This window comes from Plectropomus leopardus, chromosome 13 (assembly GCF_026936395.1).
Source record: "Plectropomus leopardus strain MGB_pleo_1.0 chromosome 13, ASM2693639v1, whole genome shotgun sequence".
Classification (NCBI taxonomy): domain Eukaryota; kingdom Metazoa; phylum Chordata; class Actinopteri; order Perciformes; family Serranidae; genus Plectropomus; species Plectropomus leopardus.
In genome coordinates this window covers 26268680-26295818 of record NC_142188.1, presented here as the reverse complement: position 1 = coordinate 26295818, position 27139 = coordinate 26268680, and the positions used below count along the sequence as shown (strand labels likewise).

The 27139-nt window shown below is 39.8% G+C and overlaps 1 protein-coding gene and 1 long non-coding RNA gene across 7 annotated transcripts; one reads left to right on the top strand and one right to left on the bottom strand.

Annotated features, from left to right (window-relative positions):
• Window positions 1-1135: 1135 nt before the first annotated feature.
• ikzf1 (IKAROS family zinc finger 1 (Ikaros)) lies at window positions 1136-24412 on the top strand. 6 transcript variants are annotated; one of them, XM_042501699.2, is made up of 8 exons: window positions 1136-1489; window positions 6194-6247; window positions 6408-6521; window positions 14833-15102; window positions 16593-16760; window positions 21201-21326; window positions 21803-21934; window positions 22877-24412. In XM_042501699.2, the coding sequence occupies exons 1-8, from the start codon at window positions 1156-1158 to the stop codon at window positions 23581-23583; spliced, it is 1905 nt and encodes a 634-aa protein (XP_042357633.2). In that variant the 5' UTR covers window positions 1136-1155; the 3' UTR covers window positions 23584-24412. The 6 variants fall into 6 exon arrangements, with proteins under 6 accessions (XP_042357633.2, XP_042357632.1, XP_042357637.2 ...); XM_042501698.2 differs by having other exon boundaries at window positions 21800-21934; XM_042501703.2 differs by lacking the exon at window positions 14833-15102.
• LOC148187732 (uncharacterized) lies at window positions 15996-19589 on the bottom strand. The gene is made up of 2 exons (XR_015778398.1): window positions 19260-19589; window positions 15996-16326 (listed from the first exon to the last, which is right to left on the bottom strand). It is a non-coding gene; the product is annotated as an uncharacterized LOC148187732 (long non-coding RNA).
• Window positions 24413-27139: the final 2727 nt, after the last annotated feature.

Below are 27139 nucleotides of genomic sequence, written 5' to 3'. Positions count from 1 at the left end.
TATACGATCTGGGGCTTTTTATTATTATTAGGCCAATTCTTAATTTTGAAACAATAGCAATGGGTCTGTGAACGCAGTATGGGCGGAGCTCTCCATGAGTTATTTTTTACCTCAGCAGCAGTTTGTTAATGGGAGAGTGGATGATTGATCCGTTGATCCGTTCAGAGCTGATCAGATCAATGAATGAGAGGCTGCGAGTGAATAGAAACTTTAAAACCCAGCAGAATGAACAATTAAAGCAAAATTATGCAACTTTTAGGTGATTGTTGAGTCTTATTCCCAAGTTGTTAAATACTGATGTTTTGGATCGGTGCTTTGGTCCAACAGTCAACCAAATGCGTCTGTATTTGACGGCCAGGGGATGAGACTCAACATTCATCTAAAAGTTGCATAGTGTTGCTTTAAGTTTCACTGTCAATGTGTTCTGCTGCTCCATCTATGCCCAGAGTCTGCACTGCACTCAAAGAGTGTGGTGTATATATATATATATATATATATATATGTCCAGGTATATGTGCTGTAGACAGTGGAGTGTGGTGACAGTTTACTAATTTACATTCATTGTTGTGTATTTCAGTTTCAAGTCACTTCCAGGCAATTTTTGATTGACTTAAACCTCAAATTTTAAAACTGAAAGAGTCTCATAGAGCTCATATTGATGGAAGTATCTGAAACTGAAATATCTCTGCTGGGTGGCATGGTGATGGTTTGTAATCTGTGGCACACAAAACCAGATGGAAAACCACATTTCAGTGAATAAAACGCATATTTGCAAGATGAAATTCTGCAAGACTTAGCCAGAAACTCAGTGAAGATTCATTTTTAAAGAAAAAGCAACAAAAAGGAAAATGTAAAAAAAGAAAAAAAAAAAGAAATTGAGGTTCTAACATGATCCAGATTGTGGACACTTGCTGATGTGATAAGGCGGGACAGAAGATTTGACACTAAGGGGACTGTTGCTGGAAAGGATGAGCAAAGTCAAAGAGAAAAACCTCATTATATGGGAAAGGAAACAGTTGTGTTAATTTCATGGACTGCTACAGCGTGCCAGAACAGGTGACAGAAGGGGAGCTGTCCAATATGCAAGTACGGAGTCCCCCCCACCACCCCAACCCCGTCAGCTTCCTCGGTGAGAATGAAATAAATAAACAATGAATGGTCCACTCTCCTCGCGCGCCTCATCCCATCTCATGCATGGCTGCCAGTAATGGTCTACTGGGTGTCAGCTTTTATTGGCACGGCACAAAGCAAGTGCCAAGGGCTCGGAGGCTCGACTCCCCGCTGCAGACTCGGCCTGTGGATAAAAGCGAGCAAAATGCCCCAGTCGAGCTCAGAGACATAGTCATGTTGGGCTGGAACGAGGAAGTGCAGTGGAGAGGGGAGGGACTCAGGGCGCAGCTCCATGGGGCCGCCGCGGCGCTGCGACCTTCTGCACATGGAGCCGGGGAGAGTTGGAAGAACTTCATACTGCAAACTCAAGGAATAGCAGGTAAAGTGACTTCCACCACGCTTTTCTGCTCCACACTAATCTCAAAAGCTTAGATCAACACTTCTAAAATTGAGCTCGCGTCTTCTTTAGTTTTTTAGGAGGCACTTTGCACCTGACTGGGAAAGAGACTCCTTTAGTTTCGGTGCAGGTGCGCCGCAGCATCAGATCCTGTTTGGTGCGCGTAATTCTCTGCTTCGGGACATATAACGGATTAACAAAAAAGCCATTTTTAGAATTAAATACAGAAAAACATCAATGGTTTTCCGCGTTTTTTTTGTTACAAAATAGTAAGTCATTTAACGGAAGTAGATAAATGTTCCCCAATTTTCCTGTATCTTTTTCTTTTGGGAACACATGGATAAATTATTTCACAATCCCTCGAATTTATAAAAAAATATATATAAATTGAATTTCTAAGATTTTCTACTAATTACATCCGCATTTCCGAACAATTTAAACCTGTTTATTAGGTTTTCACACTCATGTTATAGCACCTGTTGCGACAGATGTGCGCGCTCAGAAAACTTCAGATCGTCCCGTTGTAGTTTCAGTTTGATAAAATATTTTAAGACGCATCTTCAGGGAAAAAAAACGACAACTTTTTATTAAGAAAAGAAAATTAATGTGATCAAATGCGATCAAAACCATAAGTGAAAATATTTAGCGCTGCTTAAACAGGAAATCAATACGCACACACTAATGCTCACTTTCTTTTTCGCACATTAATCAAAAATCGATAAATGTGATCATTTCTCATACCGTTAAGTTTTGTTTTCACCGCTTCGAACCACAATCTCTGTTAGTTGTTAAACGTCTGTATGAAAGGAAGAAAAAAAAACACATAGGCCTACGTAGGCAGGACTGCTGAAATTTTTTACACTGCTGACTCTAAAAGTAGTCCATCAACGCCCAGACAGAAAAACAGAAAGAATCACTCTCAAACTGTTGAAGAAAAGAAAGGTTTTCATCTTTTTAACACTTTGCTAAACCTAAAGTTTCCTTTTTTATAGAAGTTGAGCCTCTGCAAAAATATATAGCACCCTATTTGCTTTTGATCAAATTCATGTAACTATTAAAAAAGTATATCTTTACTTGTGTGTGATGTAAAGCAAAGAGTCAATGAGTTGTCTGTTCCAATCTTAAACTATTAAAATGCCTTCATTTTATATGTATTTTTAAAGCAAGTGTATTTAAAGTTTGTTTTCAAGTAAATTGTTATTTTTCTGAGTTGAAAATATTTAAGGGAAGCTATAAACTATGTAAATTTGTTTTTAAAAAATCACACTTAAATGCCATTATTAAAAAAAATAAAATTAAATAACTCTTGACGCTTGACAAAAGTAGCAAAAAAAAATTATATATATATATATATAAAATTGATTTCAGACAGATCAATTTAAAACTCGCAAAGGAACCCCCCAGTACCTGCACAAGTAGGACTTTTTCATATCTCGGTTGGAAAGAGAAGTGCTGAAAGTGCTGCAAATCTGTCTGCAGATACATCATCTTTCTTGTCAGTAGAAACAGAAGTAGGAGAAGGGGGAGGAGGAGGAGGGGGGGGGCAGGGGAAGGCAGACAGTTATTAAAATGATTGTACTGTCTGAATAGCAGAGTAGTGAAGTGTGTCAGATGCAAATGAAGGAAACTTCTCTCCGGCGCACCTTTACTCTCCCCCCTCACCCCCTCGATGGGCTCCCAGAACACATCCGCTGCTAACACTATCTACCCACTTACACCCATTACATTTGGTAAATTACTGAATCTCCATGTGCATATGAACAAAGGTGACCGTGCAGCACATTGTTTGGCGCTGTAGGATCATCTCTAATCCTAATGGCTGAAAAGAAAGCGCCCACAGCGTCATCACTTCTCATAAAACCCACAGGAGTGAAAAGTATCAATTTAGATATTTGTATTAACTGTGAGTCAGTTTTGTAGTTGTCTGAAGAGGAAACTTTTTGTAGAGTTTTTGACATGATTCATATTATTTGTATGTGTATTCATAGTGAGGAAAGCAGTCATTCATGACAAGACTGGATAAATATATTGACAATACTTATATATATGTAAAGACAATGTTTTATTGGAGCCACAAATCTAATTGTCATAAGCAGAAACAAAAAATATTTGACATGAGCCTACTTTGCCTCAACTCTCAATATAAATATGTATATATATATATATATATATATATATATATATATATATATATATATATATATATATATATATATATATAAATATGTATATATATATATTTTTTTAAATTAGATAATTATTTGAAAAAATAATTGAATAAATTTTAATGAAGTGATGCTTAATTTACTTAAATCTGAAACACTAGAGAAACATCTTTTTATGTCAAATTTTCCTCATTTCTTTTGTCCAGTTTTGCATCTTGAACTCTATTATTTACAGTTAATTTCATATGCTTTTTATGTATGCTCTTTTAAACATACACACAAGTTTTTAAGCTTCCTCCTGGGTATCCAAACTTCGCTGGTGTGGTCCTCAGTATCTGTTAACGGTTTCATTGTTTCTCATCTCCACCCTGTTCCCTGGTGTAGCTTTTGCACCTCACTACGAGCAGACGCCTCTAACCCCCCACCCCCACCAGCCACCAAACACACACATGCTCGCTCACACACACGCATACACACACAAACAAACACACACACACACACACACACACACACACACACACACACACACACACACACACACACACACACACACACACACACACACACAACACACACACACACAGGAGGAGGACCGAGAATTCTGTCAACCCACAAGCCTCTTCCTGCCTCTCCTCACTTGACGTACTCAGACCAAAACTTTTCCAGCCCCCCTGCGCTACATGCATGTATCACAAGTCTTTTCTGAGACTTCCATTTCACTGGTTGAAAGATTCCACCTGCCCCCAGTTCATACGCTCACACACCAACACATACTCCTCCAGCTACACCAGCCAGGACATGAGCAATAAGAGGGAAAATTCCTGCTATTTTAATAACTTAAGTTTGATTTGATTAAATAAATGAGACAAAAGTTATAAGAGGTTGGTTCGATGAAAATGTTGTAGTTGCACAGCACTTGCTCTTATCAAAAAGTATAAAGTGGGACTTCGAATGTTAGAAAAGGAAAATTAAGGTTCAATTTACAACTAAAAACAGTGTGTGAAAAGTTTTTTTTTTTAATATAATAACAAAACAGTTTGTGACAGAAAATGAAAACAACATGAAAATAGTATCACAGAATAGCTACTTCCTGAATATTCTCCGTGCACCTTACTTTCCACGTGCCCACACAAGTGGGTTGTGGCTGAATGTAGGAACTCTCTGACTTTTTTTTTTTTTTTTTTTACATATCTGCCGAAGCCCCCCCGCCAACACATCCGTGTTTCCCCTCGCACCATCTGCCCAGAAAAAAAGGGCACAGGAGAATATACCCACACCCCCACCCCCGACCTCCAAACTCCAGATGCTGAAAAAGTGCGCTGCAGAGTCGTAGCTCAGCACAGTAACACGCAACACCCCTGTGTTGTGCTGAACAAATCTTCTGCACCAGTGACCTTTGCCCCCCTCCTCCTCCCCTCGGCCTTGCATCCTAGGCGTCTGCAGGCCGCCGAACTCCTGACTTGACTCCGCAGAATATTGTGCGTTGCGACAGAGCGGCCTGGTCGCTTCCCACTATTTGTTCCAAATGTGTGGAGCCATCTGTCAGTAAAACAGGAAGGCCTAGGTTCCCCTTTTCCCTTGGGCTCGTTTCGCTATTTTCGGGAGCTTCACTTCTCCCTGAGTGGCTGCTTGGACTGGGCAGCGGCCCCACCAAGGGCTTCTTGAAGTGGCGGAGCTGGGGCTGAGGCTGTCGGGCCCATCTGCTGCAGGCTTGAGGGCTATCCATTATTAATGGGGCCACGAGCACTGGTGACTCCTCAGATATTCAGCCCTGGCCGGAGGATCGCTTCTAAAAAAATTCATAAATAAAGAGAACTTCTCTGTCCTTCGCCCTGCTTTTCTGTCTCTTTTTTTTCTTTTCGCTGCACCTTCCTGTTGCATTTGCTCTGCTGACTTCTTGCCCTCCCATTGCTATCTTTGCCTCTATATCTATCTCGCTGTGCTTCTGTCTTCTTCGTCTCTCTCTCTCTCTCTCTCTCTCTCACTGTCCTCCCCTCTCTTTGTTTCTCATTGTGGCTTGCATGCGTCTGTGCCCAGGCCGCGGGCTCAGCGATGCATGCTCAGTAAATTAGAGAGAACACGAGCGCCGATCAGCTGGGAACGGCAAACACCCGCATCCTCGTGACCTGGGGCCAGTTAATTTTCTGCTTAATTTTGCGGCAGTCAGTTTGCATTTTTGGATGATTACGTGGCAGGAAATTAACAATAAATAACAAATGTGGTCTGAAAGCCCATTCCCGGCAACCCCGCGCTACCAGCGGGCCCCATCAGCCGGAGCCAAGCCACTCTCCGAGCTCAGTCTCTCTGTCAGACTTGTAATGAAAATGTCTGTAATTCTTTGTAATGTAATGTGGGGGACAGCGGTGTGTCTGCGGCGGTGACAAGAGTGATCTCACCGAGGTGACAAAGTCACGCCGAGAAGTACACCCTTTACTCCACTCTAGCTTTTTATAATGTTGTTTCCTCAGCCTGCACTTGATTAAACTTACACACATCTACATCTCCATCTCTCTCCCATTAGAGTACTTGCACCGCATGGAGACAGAGGAGGCCCAGGAAATGGCCCAAATGCCAGGTAAAAGACTACCTACTGCATGATTGAGCCGTAGAGTGCAGAAAGTACATACAATAGGCCCAACAAACACCACTCGGAGGTAATTTTGCTCCTCCTGAATGAGACACGTCGAGGGGCCGCGTGGTGAGTGATGGGTGTTTGCCGGTGTGTGTCTCCCCAGGCAGGGACAGCCCCCCTGCCAACGAAGCGTCCGAGGAGGCAGAGGAGCCCATGGCCGTCCCCGAGGACCTGTCAGCCAGCTCCGCCCACCAGCAGAACAACAGAGGGGACAAAGGTACGAGGCAACAACTCACCACTCACAGCCAGTCAGAACACCACGGATGCTTGTGTGAATTAAGAAGAATTGAATCTCAGTGTGTGAGTACTACATTCAGTTGAGTGTACCCAGGAAGCAGCAATCAAAATGAGCCAAACCCACTGCTTTCCCAGCAGTGATGTATTCATTCCCAAAGCGTCCAAATCAGAGTAAAACGGTTAAATCAAAGTAATGTTAGCATCAAAAAAGCATAACATATATTTAAAAAAAGCATAAAATGTTTTTATAACCTAATCCCAGTCACATCCAGTGGGACATATTTGCGGTTTCAAATCCCTTGGAAAAATTAATTTAAAGCAGCAAAGAGACACATTTAGGTCATTGGCAGAAAAAGGTAAAAAAAAAAAAAAATCCTTTTGATCCATTGCATGTCATTAATAAGCCGAATCTTAAGGAATAGCTAATGTGGCCTTGATTTGAGTTTGTGAACATCAAGCCAGGGAATATCATGGTGAAAATAAGGATGAAGCATACTAGGGGGATTCACATCGGTGGCGTATATTTATCTCAAGTCTCCTAACATGGGTGGTTTGTAAATTAAAAAAATAATAACAGAAGAACAGGAAATGCTTAAGGTGGAACCATTACGGCTCATTGAAAGCTAATTGGTTTCACGTGCCAGCTAAATAAATCCAATATAATGTAAGTTTTTGTAGCATAAATAATAAAGGTATTATTTTGCTTATCATTATTGTTTATACATGAAATTCTTAGCTTGTGGACAGTTTCAAGTGCATTAATAAAGCCACCAAATATCTAAAATTTTAGGGACTGTCACCGTTTTTAAATTGCACTCAGATGAGTGTAAATTTAATTAATATATTAAATCTTTACCACGATATTATCTCCTATGTCAAACATGGGAGAGAAAGATATAAAGAATAAGGCACATTTGAGGAAAATCTTCACATTTAAAAATGTGAAATATAAAAAGAGGTGGAGCTCACCATCACCAATATAATGTGGTTTATATATTTTGTTTTGATCGTAAGATTAAGATTATCTCCTATGCCAAAAACACAGGAGATAACGATATAAACAAACTTTTAGGAACATTTTCACAATTAAAAATGTGAAAATATGCAAAAAGAGGTGCATCTCAGCATCACAGATATGACTTGGTGTATATATTGTGTTTTAATCATGATAAGTATCTCCTTTGTCACAAACATAGGAGGTAAAAACATAAAGAATACAGCAAGTTGAGAAATATTTCACTGTTTAAAATGTGATATAAGCAAAAAGAGGGGCAACTCCGGGTTGTAAATATAATGTAAAAACCGAGCACAACAGCTGACCATCCCATCAGTGTTTTTCCGCATATCCAGATGGCGGCAAAGATTAGCAGCACACAGTCAAAAATAAAAATGTTGAGAGGAAACTGAAATAGGATGTGTAAGAGTTTCCTAAGAAGAACTTGCCATCAGACAGTTTCAACACTCCTGGAGATAAAGAGTTCAGGAACAGGGCCAAGCTCAGAGAGATCAGCGCATCACTCACACCGCATAGGTCACACACCTGCACACACACGCACGCACACACACACACACACACACACACACACACACACACACACACACACACACACACACACACACACACACACACACACACACACACACACAAACACACACACACACAAATAGGCTCTCTGTTTTACTTTACAACTGTTGAGCTGAGGCGCCGAGCTACGCACAAGCATGGATTTCTGAAGACGTCTGAGCAAGTTAACAGAGGACAGTTAAGACATGTAAAATAGAGTTAGGGAGTGTTTGTAGAGCCTTGTTTTAGACGACTGTTTGGTACAATCTGGAAAACAATGGAGCAGTAAGAATTTAAATGTCTGACTTTTATCTGTGTCATGTAAAAAGGGCAAAGCTGGTGGTGTGTTTGCATGACTTTATATACTGTGCATGAGTTTCTGTTCATTCTCTATAACAGTGCGTTCACTTCGCATAGGCCTGTGTGTACACGTGTCTATATAGGGACAGAGAGAAAGAAGGGAAGTGCAAGTATCTGGTACATCTATGCATGGCTGCTTCAGTGATAAAAGCCCAAAAGAGTTATAATTATCACCCAGGATCATGTGCTGCTCAGTTCTCTGTACTGAAAAAAAAAGGGCAAAAAGCAGGCGGACTATATGTGGGACACAGGACCTAAAACTAAAACGCTAAAACCTCAAAACCCAGGTTGTTTCCTCTTGCAAGTAAGTCCTCACAGCCTGGGATCATTATGTTCGCAACAGCGCAGTCCACACATGTGTCCAAGCAGGTTTATAGGTCAAAGTGAGGCTTATTTTGTCATCCATAACAGCATGTTTAGTAAATTGTCACAAAAATGCAATTAATTAATTATGCAATTAACTCAATTAATTGAATCGTCTCATTTGGATTGTGAATATTTGCATGCAGACACATTTGGTTTAAATCACAAGGCAGTGATACGAACTTCTCAACATCCCAGTAAAATGATTTCTGTTTCACTTTCGGTGATTCAGACAGAGCCTTTGCTTTTTCAGAGACATGAGACTAAAAGGAGAGCGATTGAGCTGTCTAGTTCCCGAAAACATGGAGGCAGAGCTCTTGAAAAAAGTGTGAGGGGGAAAAGCAGGCTGTTTTTGGTGTTCCTGCAAGTCGCGTTCACAGTATTGCAGGCGCGGTTTAACACATGTGGTTCCACTAGTTTGCACAGTTATTTTCAGGCAGTGAGAGCAGCACAAGTCATAACAGGAACCTCCAGCAGGCTCCCTGTGTTTCCACGCTGCACAACCAACTCACTTGTTTAACTTGCTTCTGTCATCAAACTCTGTCAATATAGCTTCGTTATTTCTTCTTTTACACTACAGCTTTTTATAGATTTCTTAATCGCTTCTCTCTGTATTTGTCATCGTTTCATTCTCTGCTGCTGTATCTGTTACACACCTTTATCTGTGATCCGAGGATTAGAGCCACATCAGGTTATAACCGTTTTATTGCCACCTGTTTTGTTTGTCTGACCCTTGCTTCCCAAAACGAGCAAATCAGGATGTGTGACAGTGACAAACAAGATAAAAAGTAAAAAGCCTTCTTCCTATTCCCAATTCAGTCATAACTTCCCCATATCCATGAGAAGTGGGTGGCAGCCCAGCGTTCATGGTTCCCTTCTGTCTGCTTTAGCTTGCTGATAACCTGAGAGTCTCGCTGCTGTATTAGATGTCTCAGGAACTGACAACCACAGATACACATACAGGTGTTTTATTGCATACTTACAACAATACTGAATACACCTTTTTATATTTAAGTTATTCGATCAGGGGCTACATTTGTGTTTGCAGAGAAATGCCTCTCTTGCCAAAACTGAGCAAAGCAATAGTCTGATTTAGCCTTTTTCTTGTTACATAATTTTTCAACTTCCTGTTAACATTAGCAGAGTACTTCAATTACACAGTAAACTGTGACAACCACAGGTAATGTGGCTAAAACCATAATTTAAGTTAGGAGGGTTGAAGTGGTGTAGCCACTAAACGGGTTTTGCTTTCAATCTTTGTGATATGCAAATTGAACACGCAATCACTTACTTTGAAAAAAATCCCTCAATCTTAATTTCTCTGATGCTTATGTCACCATTTAGGTGCTTACATTAACTGAAACACCTTGATGGTTTAAGTGTGAAACTCATATGCATGGTTTGCAAAATGTGCAACGTAAAGTCTCCAAAAACAATGATTTCTGCATAGTGCAGGTTGTAATTTTCTTTCACTTACTCAAACACAGTGAGAGGAGGACATGTGAACAACCTGACTGCATTTCACAAAATGTCACAGAAAGTGTAAAAATGCCCAACCACGGCTGTTTATATCCCAGGGAGTATCTCTGTTGTTGCATGGAGGAACGTGGGATGATTGTGGAACAGCTACAGTAATTAGAAAAAGGTAGAAATTAACATATTCTCATATTGAGTCATATGAACTTGTTGAGAATGTGTGTGTATTAGTAGGAGGAGGAGTGTAGTGAGTGAGTAAATAAGTGTAAACAGTTAGCAGTAATGATAATCTGTTGAAATAGTTAACTTTAAATAATGGTTAAATTATCAAAGGTATAGCACTGATCTTTTGCAGTGGGGTTAGATGAGATTCTTATAGTCACTGTATTTCATACAGTAGATGACAGTCATCACGCCCCCAGTTTGGAGAAACAGGCATGAGTCTTTTAATATATTTAAGTTAATGCGTTTTAGGTACCTAAAAAAAAAATCAATAACAGTTTAAGTGTATGCTATACTGAGATTATATTCACCACTTTACCTTGCTGCAGACAGCCCTTTACAACAAGGAAGTCATTAAGGGCTTCAGTTATCCATCTTTGCTCTCGTAAAAACCACCAGAGTCCATTGAGAAAAACGGTAATTTAACATTGTTGAACACAGAAGATGCTGTTCTACCATTGCCTTAATCAGACAGTTTGTTTGTGTTATTGTGTGACTCTGGTAAATACAAACTAACCCATTTAAAGACAAAGTCACACAGTGACATAAACAAACCAACTGACTGAGGCACTGCTGGACAAGCAACTCTCATATTCAGCTATGCTAAATTATCATTTTTCTTAATGGGGTCTGGCTTTAAAGAGAGCCATAAAACAGCTTTAATGGTTGATATTTTTAGGTGGGACTTTTTTAGATGATGACTAAAATACACTTTGCTGCTGCCCCCATTGACAACAGTGCCTTACTTAGCTTCTGTGGTAGTACTCCAGCCTGTTTCTCCAAACTGGGACCATGCCGACTGCCATCTACTTTATGTAATACACCGACTATGGATAATTACCTCATACAACCCCACTTCAAAAGATCCAAACTATGCCTTTAAAATCTTTAAGTAATGGAGAATATCGTGAAGTACTGGCGTCCTGACCAGAGCATGAAGTCACACTCCTTCTGTGTGTGTAGTAGGCTAACCTGAGCTTCTCTGTTATTTGTTATTGTAGCTGGTCCGTGCATGCATGTTAGTGCATGCGAGTACCTGTATGTATACCACTGGCTAAAAGCTTTTACTCCGCACTGTGCTCTTACGGCGGGTGGCGTAGATAATGTCATCCCAGCAAACTAACAAGCTTAAAGTAATGGAGAAATTGTTAAAATAGTTAGCTTAAAGTATTGGGTATTTTTTTTTTTTTACAATAATTAGCTTAAAGCATTTAATTAAATGTTAAAATAATTAGCTTACAGTAATGGATGAATTGGTAAAATAATTAGATTAAAGTACTGGATAAATTGGCCAAATAGTTTGCTTAAAGTAGTGGATAAACAGCTAAAATATTTAGCTTAATGGATGCATGGTGAAATAGCTAAAAAATAATGGATAATGGCTACAATATTTTCAGCAAAAGGTAATAAATAGCTCAAAATGAGGCAAAAACCATTTAGTTTGGTAAAGTAATGGCAGAATGCTGAAAATAAATGGTTGTGTAGAAGACTGGGTGTCTGAGTTTATCTGACAGGTGATGATAAAGGCTTCACCTGTAGAGAACCACTGTATGAATTTCAACCAGTTAATGCTTAAAAAACAAGACTCCCAAGTAAAACTAAAAGCATCATGGCAATAGCAGCATCAGGTTTTGTGCTATCCTCGTTGCATAATAATCACAATTGGACACACATGAAGCATGTTTTGTGACTAGTTCACACAGAGTTTTGTACCATAACTCATCATCAGGTTTTGCACTTTAATGCAGCTTAATCACCATTTAGTTTTTACAAATGATGAAGCCTTTCCTTCCCTTTGCGTGCAGGGCTGGTGACTCTTATCTCATCTGCTCAGCAAAAGGACAAGTGTGTCCAAAAATTTCAACAGTCGAACAGATAAGCAGATTGTTTGTCATGCAACAGTAAACTAAAAAAAAAAAAAAAAAAAAAAGTTGTGTGGAGATGGACGATTATACGACTTTGATCAGAAAAATGATCATAAACATCTCATGATCAGTCCTACACTGTAATTTCTCAAATTTCTGTCCACTCTATGGGAAAATGTCTGTGCATTGGGGAATATATGTTCCCTCGGTGGCTCTCGGTGAAAACAAGACTGGAAAGAATAAAAAACATGTTTCAGTTAAGGGGCTGTTTTACAATTCCTTTCCCGTGCTTCCCTTTCTGTCACTTCTCCATAATTCTTGGTATTTCAGTTAGACAGGCCCTCTTTCTGAAGCTTCCCCTTTTCCATAGATTCCTATATTTCATGATTTCCACTTCTTCCTCTTCGGTTGTACAAACAGAGGTAGAGACATGGGGAAATCAGGCTGCTGCTGTGACATGCAAACCACAGACTGGTAGCTGTGGGACTTGCAAGATCTGTCAGTTCTCTTAAACGTTTCTAAAGTTCTCTGCTGGGAAAAGAAGGACAAAGAGGACACTTCTCTTTTCTGATCACTTCGGGAACACCAGTCAGAGGTTATAATGCAATTTAAATAATAGTTAGCATTCATCAGTTATGCAGCATTTCCTTTCTGTATGCAGATCGAGACCCCTCTAAAGAGTAAAAAGGCCAAATGCGATTGTGTCGTGTGTGCGCCTGTGTGTGTACAACGCACTCTGTTGCTTTGATAGACACCGCTGTCGTCCCTAGTTTCACACTGCTTCCTGTGTCTCTGTTTCCTGTTTATCTTGCTGTCATTTGTTTCACCAAAGTGTGATGGTGTGAGATGATCTGTGTGTTTCTTCATTACCGGCATCCTTAAACAGTCAACATGCTCCCCTCTGCTATATCCTTATGAAATAAACTGTGCTGCTGAGAAATAAATACGCAGTATACACATGAGCAGGCTGTGGGTTGACGTTATCTGGTGTCTGGTGTTGATTTTACACAGGCTGAATTCACAAAAATGGCTGAAGTAAGAAGGGAAGTTTTGATGCAGTCACGGTACAATGTTGCATTGTGCAGTAAAGGTTTACCAAAACAGCTGTTGCCATAGTTCTATGATAATGCATTTGCAGAGCTTTTACATGCAGTGTCCAGACAGCAGAAGTAAGGACTGAACAAAACTGTGATGACTACAATAGCATACTAGATAAATCCAAATAAAGCCAGGCCATATTGCTATTGCACATATTTAATTTCATAGCTGCAAGAAACACGGGTTGAGTTCATCAATTAGTCTTGAAAAAAAAAGCGAAATTTGAACTAATAACAAAAATAGCGTAAAGTATAAGTAAAGTAGTAGTATAGTATGTGTCTCATTCAGAGAAAAGAAAATGGAAGTAGCTTACTAAAAAGCCAAGCAATGAGATAAGCAGTGGTGGAGGAAGTATTCAGATTCTTTACTCACGGAAAAGTACTCACACCTCACCGTAAAAATACTCTGTTATAAGTACTGCAATGACAATGTTACTTAAGTAAAAGAATGTATGTAGTATACTAGTGCAGTCAAATGTGTTTCCTAATCAACCAAGGAACCATTTCAGCTGCACTTGTATATTTTCATTTGGTTTGGCTGCAAAAATCTGAAGTTACTAGTCACTTTACAACTAAAGTTATCAAAAACTGTAGTAGAGTAAAATGTACAACATTTCCCTCTTTAGTGTAGTGGAGTAAAAGTAGAAAATGGCATTTGATTAAACCACTCAAGTAAAGCAAAAGTACCTCAAATTTGTACTTCCGTACAGCACTTGAGTGAATAGTAATAACAATAATAATAATAATAATAATAATAATAATAATAATAATAATAATAATAGTAATAGTAATAATAATAATAATAATAATAATAATGCCTAGTTACATTTCACCACTGAAGATAAGGAATAACTTAACAATGATTTTCCGTCATGTAAATTACGAAAATACTATAAAATAAAAACAAAAACCTGAGAGTAAGAACACCAAATAAAAACACGCAGAACAAAAGTATATTTTTCACGTACAATGAAGAAAAGTCATGCTAAACAAAATTAAAAGAAGCTCATCTATAAGGCTAAACAAATTCTCCTGCTCTTTAGAAATGATCAGTGAGGTAAAGTGGATATAACGCCCAAACATCTCTTAGAAACATCCATCCATTCAGTGAGAACAGTCCAATAGCTTCACAAAATCGCTTCACTTTCCTTTTATAAAGCCTTTCAGACCAGGCAAAGGCAACTCCAAGGCTACATCACAGTGTTACAATAAGCAGTTCTTTCTATTCTCATGTCACAGTATCAATATCACACTGATAATTGCCCATCTTTAGCATATAACATCATGAAAGAACCAATGATCGTATTCTAAACCGTGGCCCCCCCTTGCCCCCCTCTCTTCCAGCCTGTAACATTAAAGTTGAGGCTCGCAGTGATGAGGAGAATGGGCTGGCCTGTGACATGAATGGTGTGGAGGAGGAGGAGTGCGCGGAAGACTTGCGCGTGATCGATGCCTCGGGGGCCAAGGTGAACGGCTCACAGCCGAGCCCCGAAGCAAAGGCCTTCTCCTCGGCCGGCGGTATCCGGCTGCCCAACGGGAAGCTCAAGTGCGATATCTGCGGGATAGTTTGCATTGGCCCCAATGTGTTGATGGTGCACAAGCGAAGCCACACTGGTAAGCCACCTGCAATGCTTCTTGCCCTTCCTTTGCACCCATGTTCACTGCTCCCGCCCATGTTTAGAGCATTTCTTTAGACTTTAAATGATAAAAATGAGTAGTTTTCTCCCACTAAGCAGTATGACTTTGCATATACTAAAGCTTTTCTTTGCCTGCACACAAACATTAATGATAGATAAATAAACTTAAGAGCCTGTTCTCATACTCAGTAGTAGTTGTAATGGCATCCTCGCATGTAAACCTTCCTATCGTGCGTGAAATAGACTTTGAGCACACCATTAGTATTCATTATTGTTCATCTAAATGACGCTGAATTACCACATGACAAGCAACATTAACTGATCAAATTATTGTGCGATAAAGCAGCAGAGACGAACTCGGTCCGAAAAAACATGCCCTCAGTAGAGAAACAGGATATCTGCGGCAATTAAATGGGATCTCTATGAAGTGACAATTATCTGGCTATTAAAAGTTTTTCAAATTTCAAAATTGATATTCTATTGTAATGAAGCCAAACCAGTGGTGGGGAACATTTCTGAAAAAGGCACTTAACTGTCAAGCTTTAGAAACTAATGAAACTCAAAATGGAAGAAAGGAACACTAGACTAATGTAAATGCAAAAGAAAGTACAATAAAAGATATAATGAAGTGCCTCCTATTTAAATAGAAAATATTCTGTGGTGAGTCTTTGCTCCTGAAATGCATTTTTAATGAATTTCCTTTTTTATATATTTTTGCTGCTTCACTGGTGACTCTTATTTTATGGGGGGCCTTTGAAAAAAAAGAAAAAAGCCACATTAAAACGTTCTCACAGAATGCCACAACACTCGGAGAGGCTGGATATTGGTTTATTCCAGAAGCGCTGATCAGGAAGACTGGCTCTCAACACAAAGTGTTTCCTTCGCTTTATTCAAATGAGGCTGAATTTGCATTGTGATGTGCCGCTCTTATTTTAGAGACGAAGAAGAGGAAAAAATGAGATTTTCAGATCAAATTGACCTAGGCAATGGTGCATTACGGAACTGGCAGGCTGAGTCTGAAAGGCTCTTGTTCGATCAGAGCGCCAGAAGTCGGTGGGGCAGGGGGAGCATGGAGAGATGGAGTGTCACTCTGCTGTGAAACCCTCCCACAGGCTGCTGGATCGCTCTCTGCCCCAGAGACGCTCCATCATCCCTCTTGTTCTGGCATTCGGGATGCTTGTAGTGCAGTGACCCCGCGTTCCTACAGCAGAGACATGCTTTTTCATCCCCATAGAAAAGACTTTATGCTTTCATTGTTGTCAGTGGAGGATCAAACATAGTGAGGTTAGGGAGAGTGGTCAGGAAAAACATTAAAAATAATATATATACCAAAGGGTACATTTAAAAACATACCTGGGTGCCATTAAAACACACATGATTATTTTTTGTTGTTGTTGTTGTTGTTTTTCCTGTGTATTTTACCTCCCTCTTTACAGTAATGTGCACTTCTTGTGTTCTCACCCTCAGGAGAACGCCCCTTCCAGTGCAGCCAGTGCGGCGCCTCTTTCACCCAGAAGGGCAACCTGCTGCGTCACATCAAGCTCCATTCAGGGGAGAAACCTTTCAAGTGTCACCTGTGCAGCTACGCCTGTCGCAGGAGGGACGCCCTCACGGGTCATCTACGCACCCACTCGGGTGAGTGAGCAAAAGGTCACCCACAGTGAAAACTGCACTCGTGGTAATTGTAGGACTGCGCGGTGGAAGCCTTTACAAAAGCCATGACATGTTCAGCAGTGAGAGCTCGGGGCTGTATAAGGGGAAGTTGACAGGGTGTAGATATGGTGTCACTTTTTTTTTGCAAATACTTTGCAGAAGTATGTGTTAATGAAATTTTTGGGTGTAAACAGTACACTTACAAAGCTTTTTCTGGATAGTTCAACGGAACAGTGAAGGGACAACCTGCACTCTTATTTTTGTGTAGCAACTTAGGTAAAATTACACACTGAACTGTGTCAACCAGTAACGTGACAAAAACATAAAGCTGACATTGTGATCACTGTGATAGATTATCCATCTGAAGCACTTTTTGATCCTCCGCAAGTTGGGATGCATACACTGAATTCAATAAAGGGCTGCATGGATGGTAGAGTGATGCAGTCAAAAAAATCACAAACTAGGACGCTAAAAGGATGAGTCTGGAATTATTTACTTTTCTTTTACTGTCATCAATTCCAATGAAAGGCCTGAAACCAAAAGTCTGTCTCTCAGTACTTTCCAACTTCCGTTCTATGTTATAGGTGTAGCACTTTCTGTACCCTTTCCTATAGGCAGTGCCCTTTGTTCCCAAACATAATTCCCTTATGTTAGTTTACCCTCTTTTTATGTATTTATGTACTCTTTTATTTTATTAACAGTGTCCCTTTAATTTCTATGTGAAATGATTATTAGATACCTTATTTATGCAGTCTTACTGCAGTTTAATGCACTTACATTGAATTACATGACAACTGCCTCTGAATGCATTACCTTAAAATTTATTAACAGAAAAAAAGGAAAAATTATATTATTCAGAAAAAAAAGAAATTTAACGACCCAAATAAAATCATAGTAAAGGTAAGATTTGGTAATTAACTGACCTTTTTTAAATTAAAATTCTAACTCAACCAAGTGAATCCAGTGTTATGTTCCTTTAACCTTGTTCTGTACTCAACATTCAATGTATGCTTTGTAAAACAATATTACGTTCCTTTAACCTTGTTCTGTAACTACACACTGTCAGTTTACTTTCGTTCAAACACAATAACGTACCTAAATATTCATTAATAATATAACAAGTAGTTCCAACCAATGCAATCTAATAGATCCACAAGATACACAATACATACACAAACTGGCATAATAGCACACATCCCTCATCACCAAGACAACTGCTCTGACTCTTCCCCATTGCTGCTCTTGGATTAAATCACCTGAATATCTAATCAATCCAGGCTAGCCACAGCAGTTATACCAAATATTGACTTTACGACAGAATGGCATAATTTTCCACATATGTCAATACAGATGACCAAATGAAAAGAAACAAACAAGTCACTGGTGGTGTAAACCATAAACTAACACAAAGATGACATTAACCAGCATAAATCACCATGTTCTGAACAGACACATTTTCAACACTGACAAAAAGTGACTTTGGCGTGTATGAACATAAAACAGCAATTTCACTGCAAACTAAAAACGACTCAGACCAGTTCTAGGCATGATGGGGAACATAGCGATATGTGATTGGGGCCACAGTGAAACATTTTTGAATGGCTTAACACCATCAAGAAGCAGAATATTGCATTAGATAACAAGAAGTTGTAAATTTTGGAAATGATGATACTTCTATCTTTTTTTTTTTTATTTTGACCTTTTGGGCTTTACTATGATCTCGAGTTATTGGAAATGTTTGGTATCCTCTAGCATCCTCCATCAACTGTGGCGTGGCATGGAGCTACTAGCATAAAAATATAGGTAAAAATTGGAGAAAGTAATTGCTAAATCTGTTTAAGAAAAAAAATGTCAGCAGACATCTTAGTCTTAACAAGACTGAGCAAGCTAAGCCTTTCTGTGTTTATATTTATTGCATTTAGAGATACTGAGATTGAGATACACTGCTATCTCTTCTAAGAACAAGTTAGCCAACGGACTCAACAGGGACTAGAAAATGTGTCCGTTGCTAGGTCGTTAATAAGGTCTGGTCTACTTGGTGGAGTAGTAAACTAGCCTTCATTTCATGCATGATTCTACTGACATGAAAGCTTGTTTCCAGCAATTAGTCAGGCTCCATGTATTTCCATAGAAACGGAAATAACAGTCGCAAAAAGCTTTTAATTTTGAGAGTTTATTGCCCCAAAACAATACATTTTGATGATGCATGTTTATTCTGTTGGCTGTATTTGTACAATCGCAATATTACACTCCAGGGTGTGCTTTAACGTCATTTGAGCACTTCAGCACACCCTTTCGTGTACTATTGCTTAGCGTCTGTGGCCCACACACACTGAAACACGCCGGCAACGAGGGAAAACCAAACAGACATAAAAACAAACCCAACGTTGCAGACCTGGTCGGGGAGTGTGGCGTCTAAGGATAGTGTAGTTGAAGCCGGTTCACTTTGACAGTGTATAGAAACATCAGGTGAGTACTCACAGTAGCTGAGGTCAAGTCACAGAGTCCCGGGCTGAACGCGGAGGACCCTCTGCAGCGAAAATCTTAGCTGGTGTTAGCTCAGCTAGCCACTGCTCACAAGTCACAAAGTCCGAACAGCGATAGTCTCAGTGTCAAACCAGGAGCTGAAGTTGTGGCGGGGAGACTAATGGCCGACTGCGGTGGACCGTCGGAAGAGGAAAAAACTTATTTCACCGTTGTTGTTTCGGAGCTCAGCTAGCTGCGGCTGCTCGCACTCTCAACACCGAAGTCCACCGCCAAAGTTCTCATTTCACCTTCACGTGTAGTCTAATAAACTGAAAGCTGCTACCTGTCCGGCCTGGACTTTAAAAAACCCCGTTTCGCGTCTCGTGGTTCCGCTTGTCATGCTGCTACCACCAACTTTTAACTTCTACACACGTCAACTCTGCGTCGCGAGCTCCCGCCCCACATCCAATCACCGAACAGGAAAAGTGTCCGGACTTATACACAACAAACTACAAACATGGAGGTCAACCGCACTGTTCGCAAAATACACCGCAAACAACCTACTTAAAGGGGCAGTAAACTTCATCTCGAAGTAACCATGTTAATAACATCAAAACACATTTATTCAGAACAGAACTTGCATGAACCTCTCACCAGCCAAGAAAAATCTGTTAATTGAAATATTTAGGGGTAAATTAAATTACCCAGGGCTACATGGGTGGGGATTGATAAAGCATTGTATTGAAATAATGTGCATGGCATCATTATAGGCGGATGCAAAGCAGCCTATTGATTTCTTTAAATTATTTAAATTAGTATTATTGCAAATACACATTAAACTTTGATAGTCTGCTTGACTAATAAAACCAATTGCTTTTGGGTCAATTAGATACATTTTGTTGCAATAAAAATGCTTGAAGTGAGATGCACGGTCTGAAAACTTAATCTTATTAGATAAAAACAGACGTTGACAACATTTTTCTTTAATGTACAGTTCAAAAAAGTGATAAATCACAATTTATCACCATATGCATTATTGTAATACCCAGCATATTGCAACCATTTAAAATCGCAATAAAAATTTATTATGACCAAAGTATCATGATAATATCATACCAAGGTGCCTCAACCAGAGAGGCTCATTTATGTGTTTAGTCAATGCCAAATAGGAATAAGGTAAGGCAGTGGCTCATGCTCAGTGCTGTAGCAAGAACTGTAGAATTACTAAGGTCATGGGCCCCTCCAGGGCCCCCCTCCCTCTCCAAAGATTCTGACCGGACTGCGACAGATAAGATTTTTTTTTTTTTTTTTGTTGTTGCATTTGTATTCTCAGTTTCTCTCAGTTTTATTTTTTCATTCATAATTTCAATAGATTTTATAACACAATTGAAGGTCTATTATTATTCAGTTTCTTCAAGTCTTCTCAACAAGGAATATACTAGTCATTCCCTTATTTTGTTGACATAAAAGTTGCTAAAGCTTAACTTAGTCTCCACAGGAATCAGCTCAAAAAATACCCACGAGTAATTTTTATACATAAAATGTGAATTACCCCCAAGTTGCTTTCTGAATTCCCCAGAAAAACACAGGACATGACCTCAGTGACCTCACCAGCAGCCATGCTCATGTTCATGACATATCAAGATGTGATACTGTCCACTCCACAGTCTTTTTCTCCGTACTTCCCAAAGATCAGCTGTCAATCAAACAGTGTGGGCGGTACATTCAGGTCTTTCCCCTGGGTTTTCTGTTTTTGCAGGTCTTTGTCTGACCACGGTTTATGCTAAGCGCTCACTTTCTTCTGTTTATTCCATTCAAACTGGAAATGTAAAATCCATCACTTCCTGTTTTTTTCTAAAAAGAGTGACCAAAAAAGGTCATTTTGAACAGATTACCAAAACTACAGGTTGAATCATTATTATGCTCTCATCACTGATCTAATGTTATTTTGTGCAGTCGGAAAACCCCACAAGTGTGCTTACTGTGGGCGGAGCTACAAGCAGCGTAGCTCTCTGGAGGAGCACAAGGAGCGTTGTCACAACTACCTCCAGTGCATGGGGCTGCAGAACAGCATCTACACAGGTTGGTGACTCATGAGATGCACACTTCACTCTCACCCAAATCTGATGGCCTACTTTAACCTGAGTGTAGCATATGCATGCAACAGCAGTTTACAGTGAAGCTGTTACCAAATGCTCCAACAGGTCAGGTCAAATAAATGTCATTTAAAGATAACTAAGTCAGTTAAATCATGTTATCAGAATAAAGTTTTGTATTTATCCACATATACCCTGCAGTCATGAATTGAATGAACTCACTATAGAGTTTTGATGTACAGGTTGTTGTAAACCTCTGCATTGAAGCTTAGAAACTCGTCTCTATGAGCATGAACAAATGCTATATTTATAGACCAAGTGCTTCACATGTGTCAGAATAGTCCGCTCTGAGCTCTGTGACAAAAAAAAATACCACCAGACCAGAAAAATACCATCATGTGTTATCAGGCGCTCAAATTACTTTGACTCTGAAATCTACTTCTCTGTCTTGCTTTCCAGTAGTAAAGGAAGAAAGCAACCAGAATGAGCAGAGGGAAGACTTAAGCCAGACGGGATCTGACAGAGCCTTGGTGCTAGACAGACTAGCTAATAATGTAGCTAAGCGTAAGAGCACTATGCCACAGAAGTTTGTGGGTAAGGGCTGAAATCTGCTTCCTTTGTGTGAATGCAATATGACAACTTTTGACTGAAAATAAGTGTTACTGCTGCACATGTGAAAGCTAGATAGCTGAAACTGCAGTTTTACATTTATTAATTCTTGCATTTTCTTTGCCACCCCAGCTCTGCAGAAAACATGCAGTGTAGCAAAGTGTACAAATCAGCCTGATCAGAAATTGTGCCTTTAATTTATTTAACCCTTTGAAACCTGGAGTGCCATCACCTTTATTGTGCTGCTTTCAGATGCCGTTCACATTTTTTTTTTTTTTTTTAAATCTGCATACCCTGAGCGATTTTTTAACATTTCTTTTACAAATGTGAAAAAGGCAGTAAGCAACTTGGTAAGAAATGTTCCATAAATTGTTAAAATATTAAAAGCTAGAGAAACATGTCTAGGGAAAAAAGACAAGATAAAGAATTAATTAATTAGTAAAAAAAAAAAAAACAGTTTTAAATAGAATTTTCCAGGTTATTTCCTTGGTTGTTGTTTTGTTTTGTTTTTTTTACTGTTTTTACTAATTTTTGGGTCATCTCATATTTCATTGTTCATTGTCTTCTTGCTGTGTTCTGCAAGAAATTTGCTCAAGTTTCAAAGGGTTAAACACTGTTTGAAAAGCCTTTGCTTGAATATTTATAATGTTAAATCATGTGCATTAATTTAACATTAAGATGATAATTATCTTCATAACAAAAGAGGAATGAAATAGAATATTAAGAGGCAGAGGGAAAAGCTAGTTTCAGACTAGAAATACTGATAGGAGACCTTGAGACCAGTAAAAAATATAACAGTGAGTCATTTCAGACTCAGCCAGAGAGGAGCAGACTCAGTATTGAGATGGTGAAATCACAGGATGTAGGTGAAAGTGTATGTGTGTTATTAAAGCATAATCTTCAAATTGCTCTCCCTGTCTCCCTCAGGTGACAAACGTCTGTCGGACCTCACCTACGACGGAGGAGCAGGTGAGCTGATTCAGCCTCACGTCATTGACCAGGCCATCAACAGCGCCATCAGCTACCTGGGAGCCGAGTCGCTGCGGCCTCTTGTCCAGACCTCCCCGGCCTCCTCTGATGTGGGCCTTGGCTCCATGTACCCCCTCCACAAGCCACCCCCGGATGGCCACACGGGGACGGGCCACAGCTTGTCAGCCAAAGACAGCGCAGCCGAGAACCTGCTGCTGCTCTCCAACTCCAAGTCTGCGTCCAGCGAGAAGGACGGCTCACCCAGCCACAGCGGCCAGGACTCCACAGACACCGAGAGCAACAATGAGGATCGTCCAGGCGGGGCGGCGTCCGGCCTCATCTACCTGACCAACCACATCACATCAGGTGTGAGGAACGGCGTGCTGCCACTGGTGAAGGAGGAGCAGCAGAGGCAGTACGAGGCCATCCGGGTCAGCATGGAGATGGCGTCTGAGGGCTTCAAGGTGGTGACGGCAGACGGGGAGCAGGTGAGGGCGTACCGGTGCGAACACTGCCGAGTTCTCTTCCTGGACCACGTCATGTACACCATTCACATGGGCTGCCACGGCTTCAGAGACCCCTTCGAGTGCAACCTGTGTGGTCACCGGAGTCAAGACCGGTACGAGTTCTCCTCCCACATAACGAGAGGGGAGCACCGCTACTGAGCAACGTCACAAAAACAAACAGGTGTACATGTGGAAGACACACACTCACTCATGCACCTGAAACAAATGCATAGAGATACAAAATGTAAAATACACTGTTGATGTCTGAAAGGTGTTTTTTTATACAAAGTATGCATGTTTGAACACAGATAAATGTACAACTATTAAAAAAATATTTCATCCATCTTTTTTAACGAAACAAAATAATGTTCAGTGAAAAGAACACAGCAAAGTTACTGTGCCACATCCCACATAGGTTTTAAATTATGTATTTACAGGTGCCACATGTATAAAAGGGTTTTTTCCTTTTTTTGAAAACCAGGCACCAGTAGAAAAGATTTCCATCCTTACATGTCTCTGCTGAAATGTCAATAAAAGATTCCATTCTGCGGTTGTTTTTAGTGCTGGAAAAACCCACTTTAATATTAAATACAATCAATAAAAACAATCAGTGTAGATAACCCCACATTTCCTCCCAAGCTGTCAACCTGTTCTTGTATTTGTAACGACCTACATATTATTTATATCACATTTACACGCCTGTCTGTTGTTGTATTTATTACAGTGATCAATGTCTGTCTGTAGAGTAGTTAATAAAAGCTGCCTCTCTTTCTTTCCCAAATGTACAAAATGTGTTTAAGGTGAGAACATGACCGCTGCTGGAAGTTATTTTTCATTTTATCTGAAGAAAATGTTATCCTGGCCTTTTTGTTTTGTACCTGATGGCTAAGAATTGTTACACTCACAACATGAAAATGAGCCATTTGAGGTTTGAAGGAGCTTTATGCTTGCAAAAATATCAATAAAGGATATTTTATATATGCAGAAAGAGTGGGAAAGTGTTTTGTTTTTCAGTGAATGAGCTTAGTAATCCGGAGACAGCTGAATTTATATTAGACTTAATGCTTCTTGGGATCATCTTTAAATAGTCATATGGATGTTTTTAATAGGATTGTTTTTATTTGCTGGACCATGCCCAAAAATCAGCAAGAAATTTGAATAAATTTACAAGAAAATAAAGTAAGTAAAATAAGTAAAGTACAAAAAACAAATTAATTTTTTTCTTATAATGATATATAATGATAAGAATGATAAATATAGTTTTCTAGACATTTTCCTCTTTTTTGTCTTTTTTGATAATAGATCATTTCAGGTGATTTTTTGCCACTTTTTACTGTTTCTTTTTGTGCAATTTGCAGGACATTTTACCATGTTGCTAATTACATTTTTTCCTATGCTTTCAAAAGAAATTAAACCAATTTTATCAGGCATCAAAGGTTTAAATGCTTGTGAAAGGCATCTGAACGTAGCACAGCAAACTGATGTCGATCCAGGTGTTAAAGGGTTAAGCACCTGTCAGAGAATATGGAAATCTGCACATTTAACTGAAAATGATTCCTGGAGTTAATGAAAAGTTTCTCAGAGTTTCTTAAGAAATATGGAGATTTCATTTCACACTCTTGAACCTTCTGAAATAATTAAGTTTAGGTGTCATTCAAGACGCTGCTCACTCCGACCTGTCAGGGAAGAGCCAAGAAAGAGTGAATGACTGGCATAACACACAAACACGAGCACACTGAGAGAAAACGTACAGTGAGAGGTGGATAAATAAACACCTTTCCACATAATGTACAATTACCACAGTATAGTCTATATTTTACACACAAAAAAGCCCATTTTCATGGTCCATTTGTAATTATAAACCACACTTTCCAAAGGATGCTAAACAGACAAAGAACAGAGGGTTAACACAACACAGGGACCCTCGTGTTAAAATTGTGGCATCAAGGGAGCACTGGTAGCATAAGCAGCACACACTAAAGGGTGTGTATGAGTACGGAGACGCTCCGTGCACGCTCACACACAAACACCAGCAGAGAGCTGGGACAGCGAGGATCAGGCACTGGAGCAGAAGGCAGGGGCCGGGGCTCTGAGGGCCAGGTCTGTCTGCAGAGGCTCAGTCGGGGCCGGCAACAGGAGCTCAGCGGCGTTGTGCGGCGACAGCCTCATCCAGATGGCTGCTGTGTGATTTAGCAGAAACGGGAAGCAGCTGTGGCCAGGACCTAGCCCCCCACGCTTGACTGGGACCCAACAGGGGAGGGAGGGCATTTGCATGAGAGGGATAATCTGGCCAAGCAACTCTGGGCCTGCCAGAATCCCAAATCTCACTTCCCCTTTCAGCCAGCTGACTGAAATACTCCTTTAAGACTCAGACCTCACCAGCTCCAGTTGTGCTGTTAACAGGATCCAACAAGATGTTAGTAGGCTACTCGAGGTTTTTCACACTTCACATGACTGCGCCCCATTAATGGACGGCCATAAAAGAACATTCACTGCACACTGTGTGAGCGCCGTCGCTGCTTCAACTTGTGTTTCAACGTGTGGGGCCAAATGTGTGCATCAAGAGTACAGGTTCTTTTCCCAGTAACTAAATGACTGTACTTTAGTACAATTTTGAGGTACTTTACTTTCCTTGAATATTTCTATTGTATGATTTATTCTCTCTGAAACCTAGTCAAGGAGTATAAAGCGATGGTTAGCGATTACTTTTTAGATTTAAATACAAAGAGATACATAACAGACGACACTGGTGGTCCCTAACCTGTCTGGCTCCTGAGTGTTTGCAAAAAAAGCCGACTGTGTGTCTGTGGGGCCTCTCGTCACGTTTCAGATGTCTGAGTTGTTCCCAGTGCCACAAAAGACACATTTCCCCTCTAAACTTTGTGGTTTCACTTGAACTGAGGCCCAAAGAGGTAAAAGTATCCTGTACTTAACAAAAATGTAAAAAATAAAAATAAAAAAAGAAATATATATATATATATACACACACATATACATTAACGTAGCAGAGCAGAGCCTTTCCTTCTTACCTATCTCATAAATAGGTCTCAAAACCCCTCAGATTTGTCTTGTGACCCACTTGGAACCACTGGACTAAACTACCTGACTGTGTTTAAAGTAGTTAAAACCAGCTACAACAGTAAATTGTTACTCATGTAATGATGCAACAGCCTACATTATAGTATAACACACACATTTTCAGCAAAATGATAATGTTTACTTTTAATACTTTAAAGCTATAATCTTTAAGATTTCAGTCATGACTGGTGGTGACAGCGATTGCAGTTTAAAACTATTGTCGGCTACTAAAACTGTCAGAAATAACAAGTGCTATATCTGTTTACAGTGCAGCCAAACAAACTCATGTTGTTTTGATGACAATTCTGTCAGTAATAATTGTATATGCAATATGATTTTAATGCTGCACACAAGTAGTTTTTAAATTAAAATTTAGGTTACACCGTATCATGCTGCATTGTTAACCTATGAAAACCTATGAAACCCTGGTGCCTGTAAGGACAATTTAAATCATGTGCGGAAATGGCGGACCCCGCCACTAACAATTAAAACGACTATATAGAGAGATAATTACAGCATGTAGATGCATTCAGTGAGTGTTGATGGAAAAAAATGCTAAGATATAAAAATGAGATTTGGTCTCCTGAAAATCTTAAGGATTCTTACTTTAAGTACATTTAAATGTAAAATACTTATA

Coding starts and splice junctions, on each gene's coding strand:
- ikzf1 (XM_042501698.2), top strand. CDS start 1,156: ATGGTCCACTCTCCTCGCGCGCCTCATCCCATCTCATGCATGGCTGCC. Junction 6,248..6,407: donor GGAAATGGCCCAAATGCCAG/GTAAAAGACTAC, acceptor GTGTCTCCCCAG/GCAGGGACAGCCCCCCTGCC. Junction 21,935..22,876: donor TATGCCACAGAAGTTTGTGG/GTAAGGGCTGAA, acceptor TGTCTCCCTCAG/GTGACAAACGTCTGTCGGAC.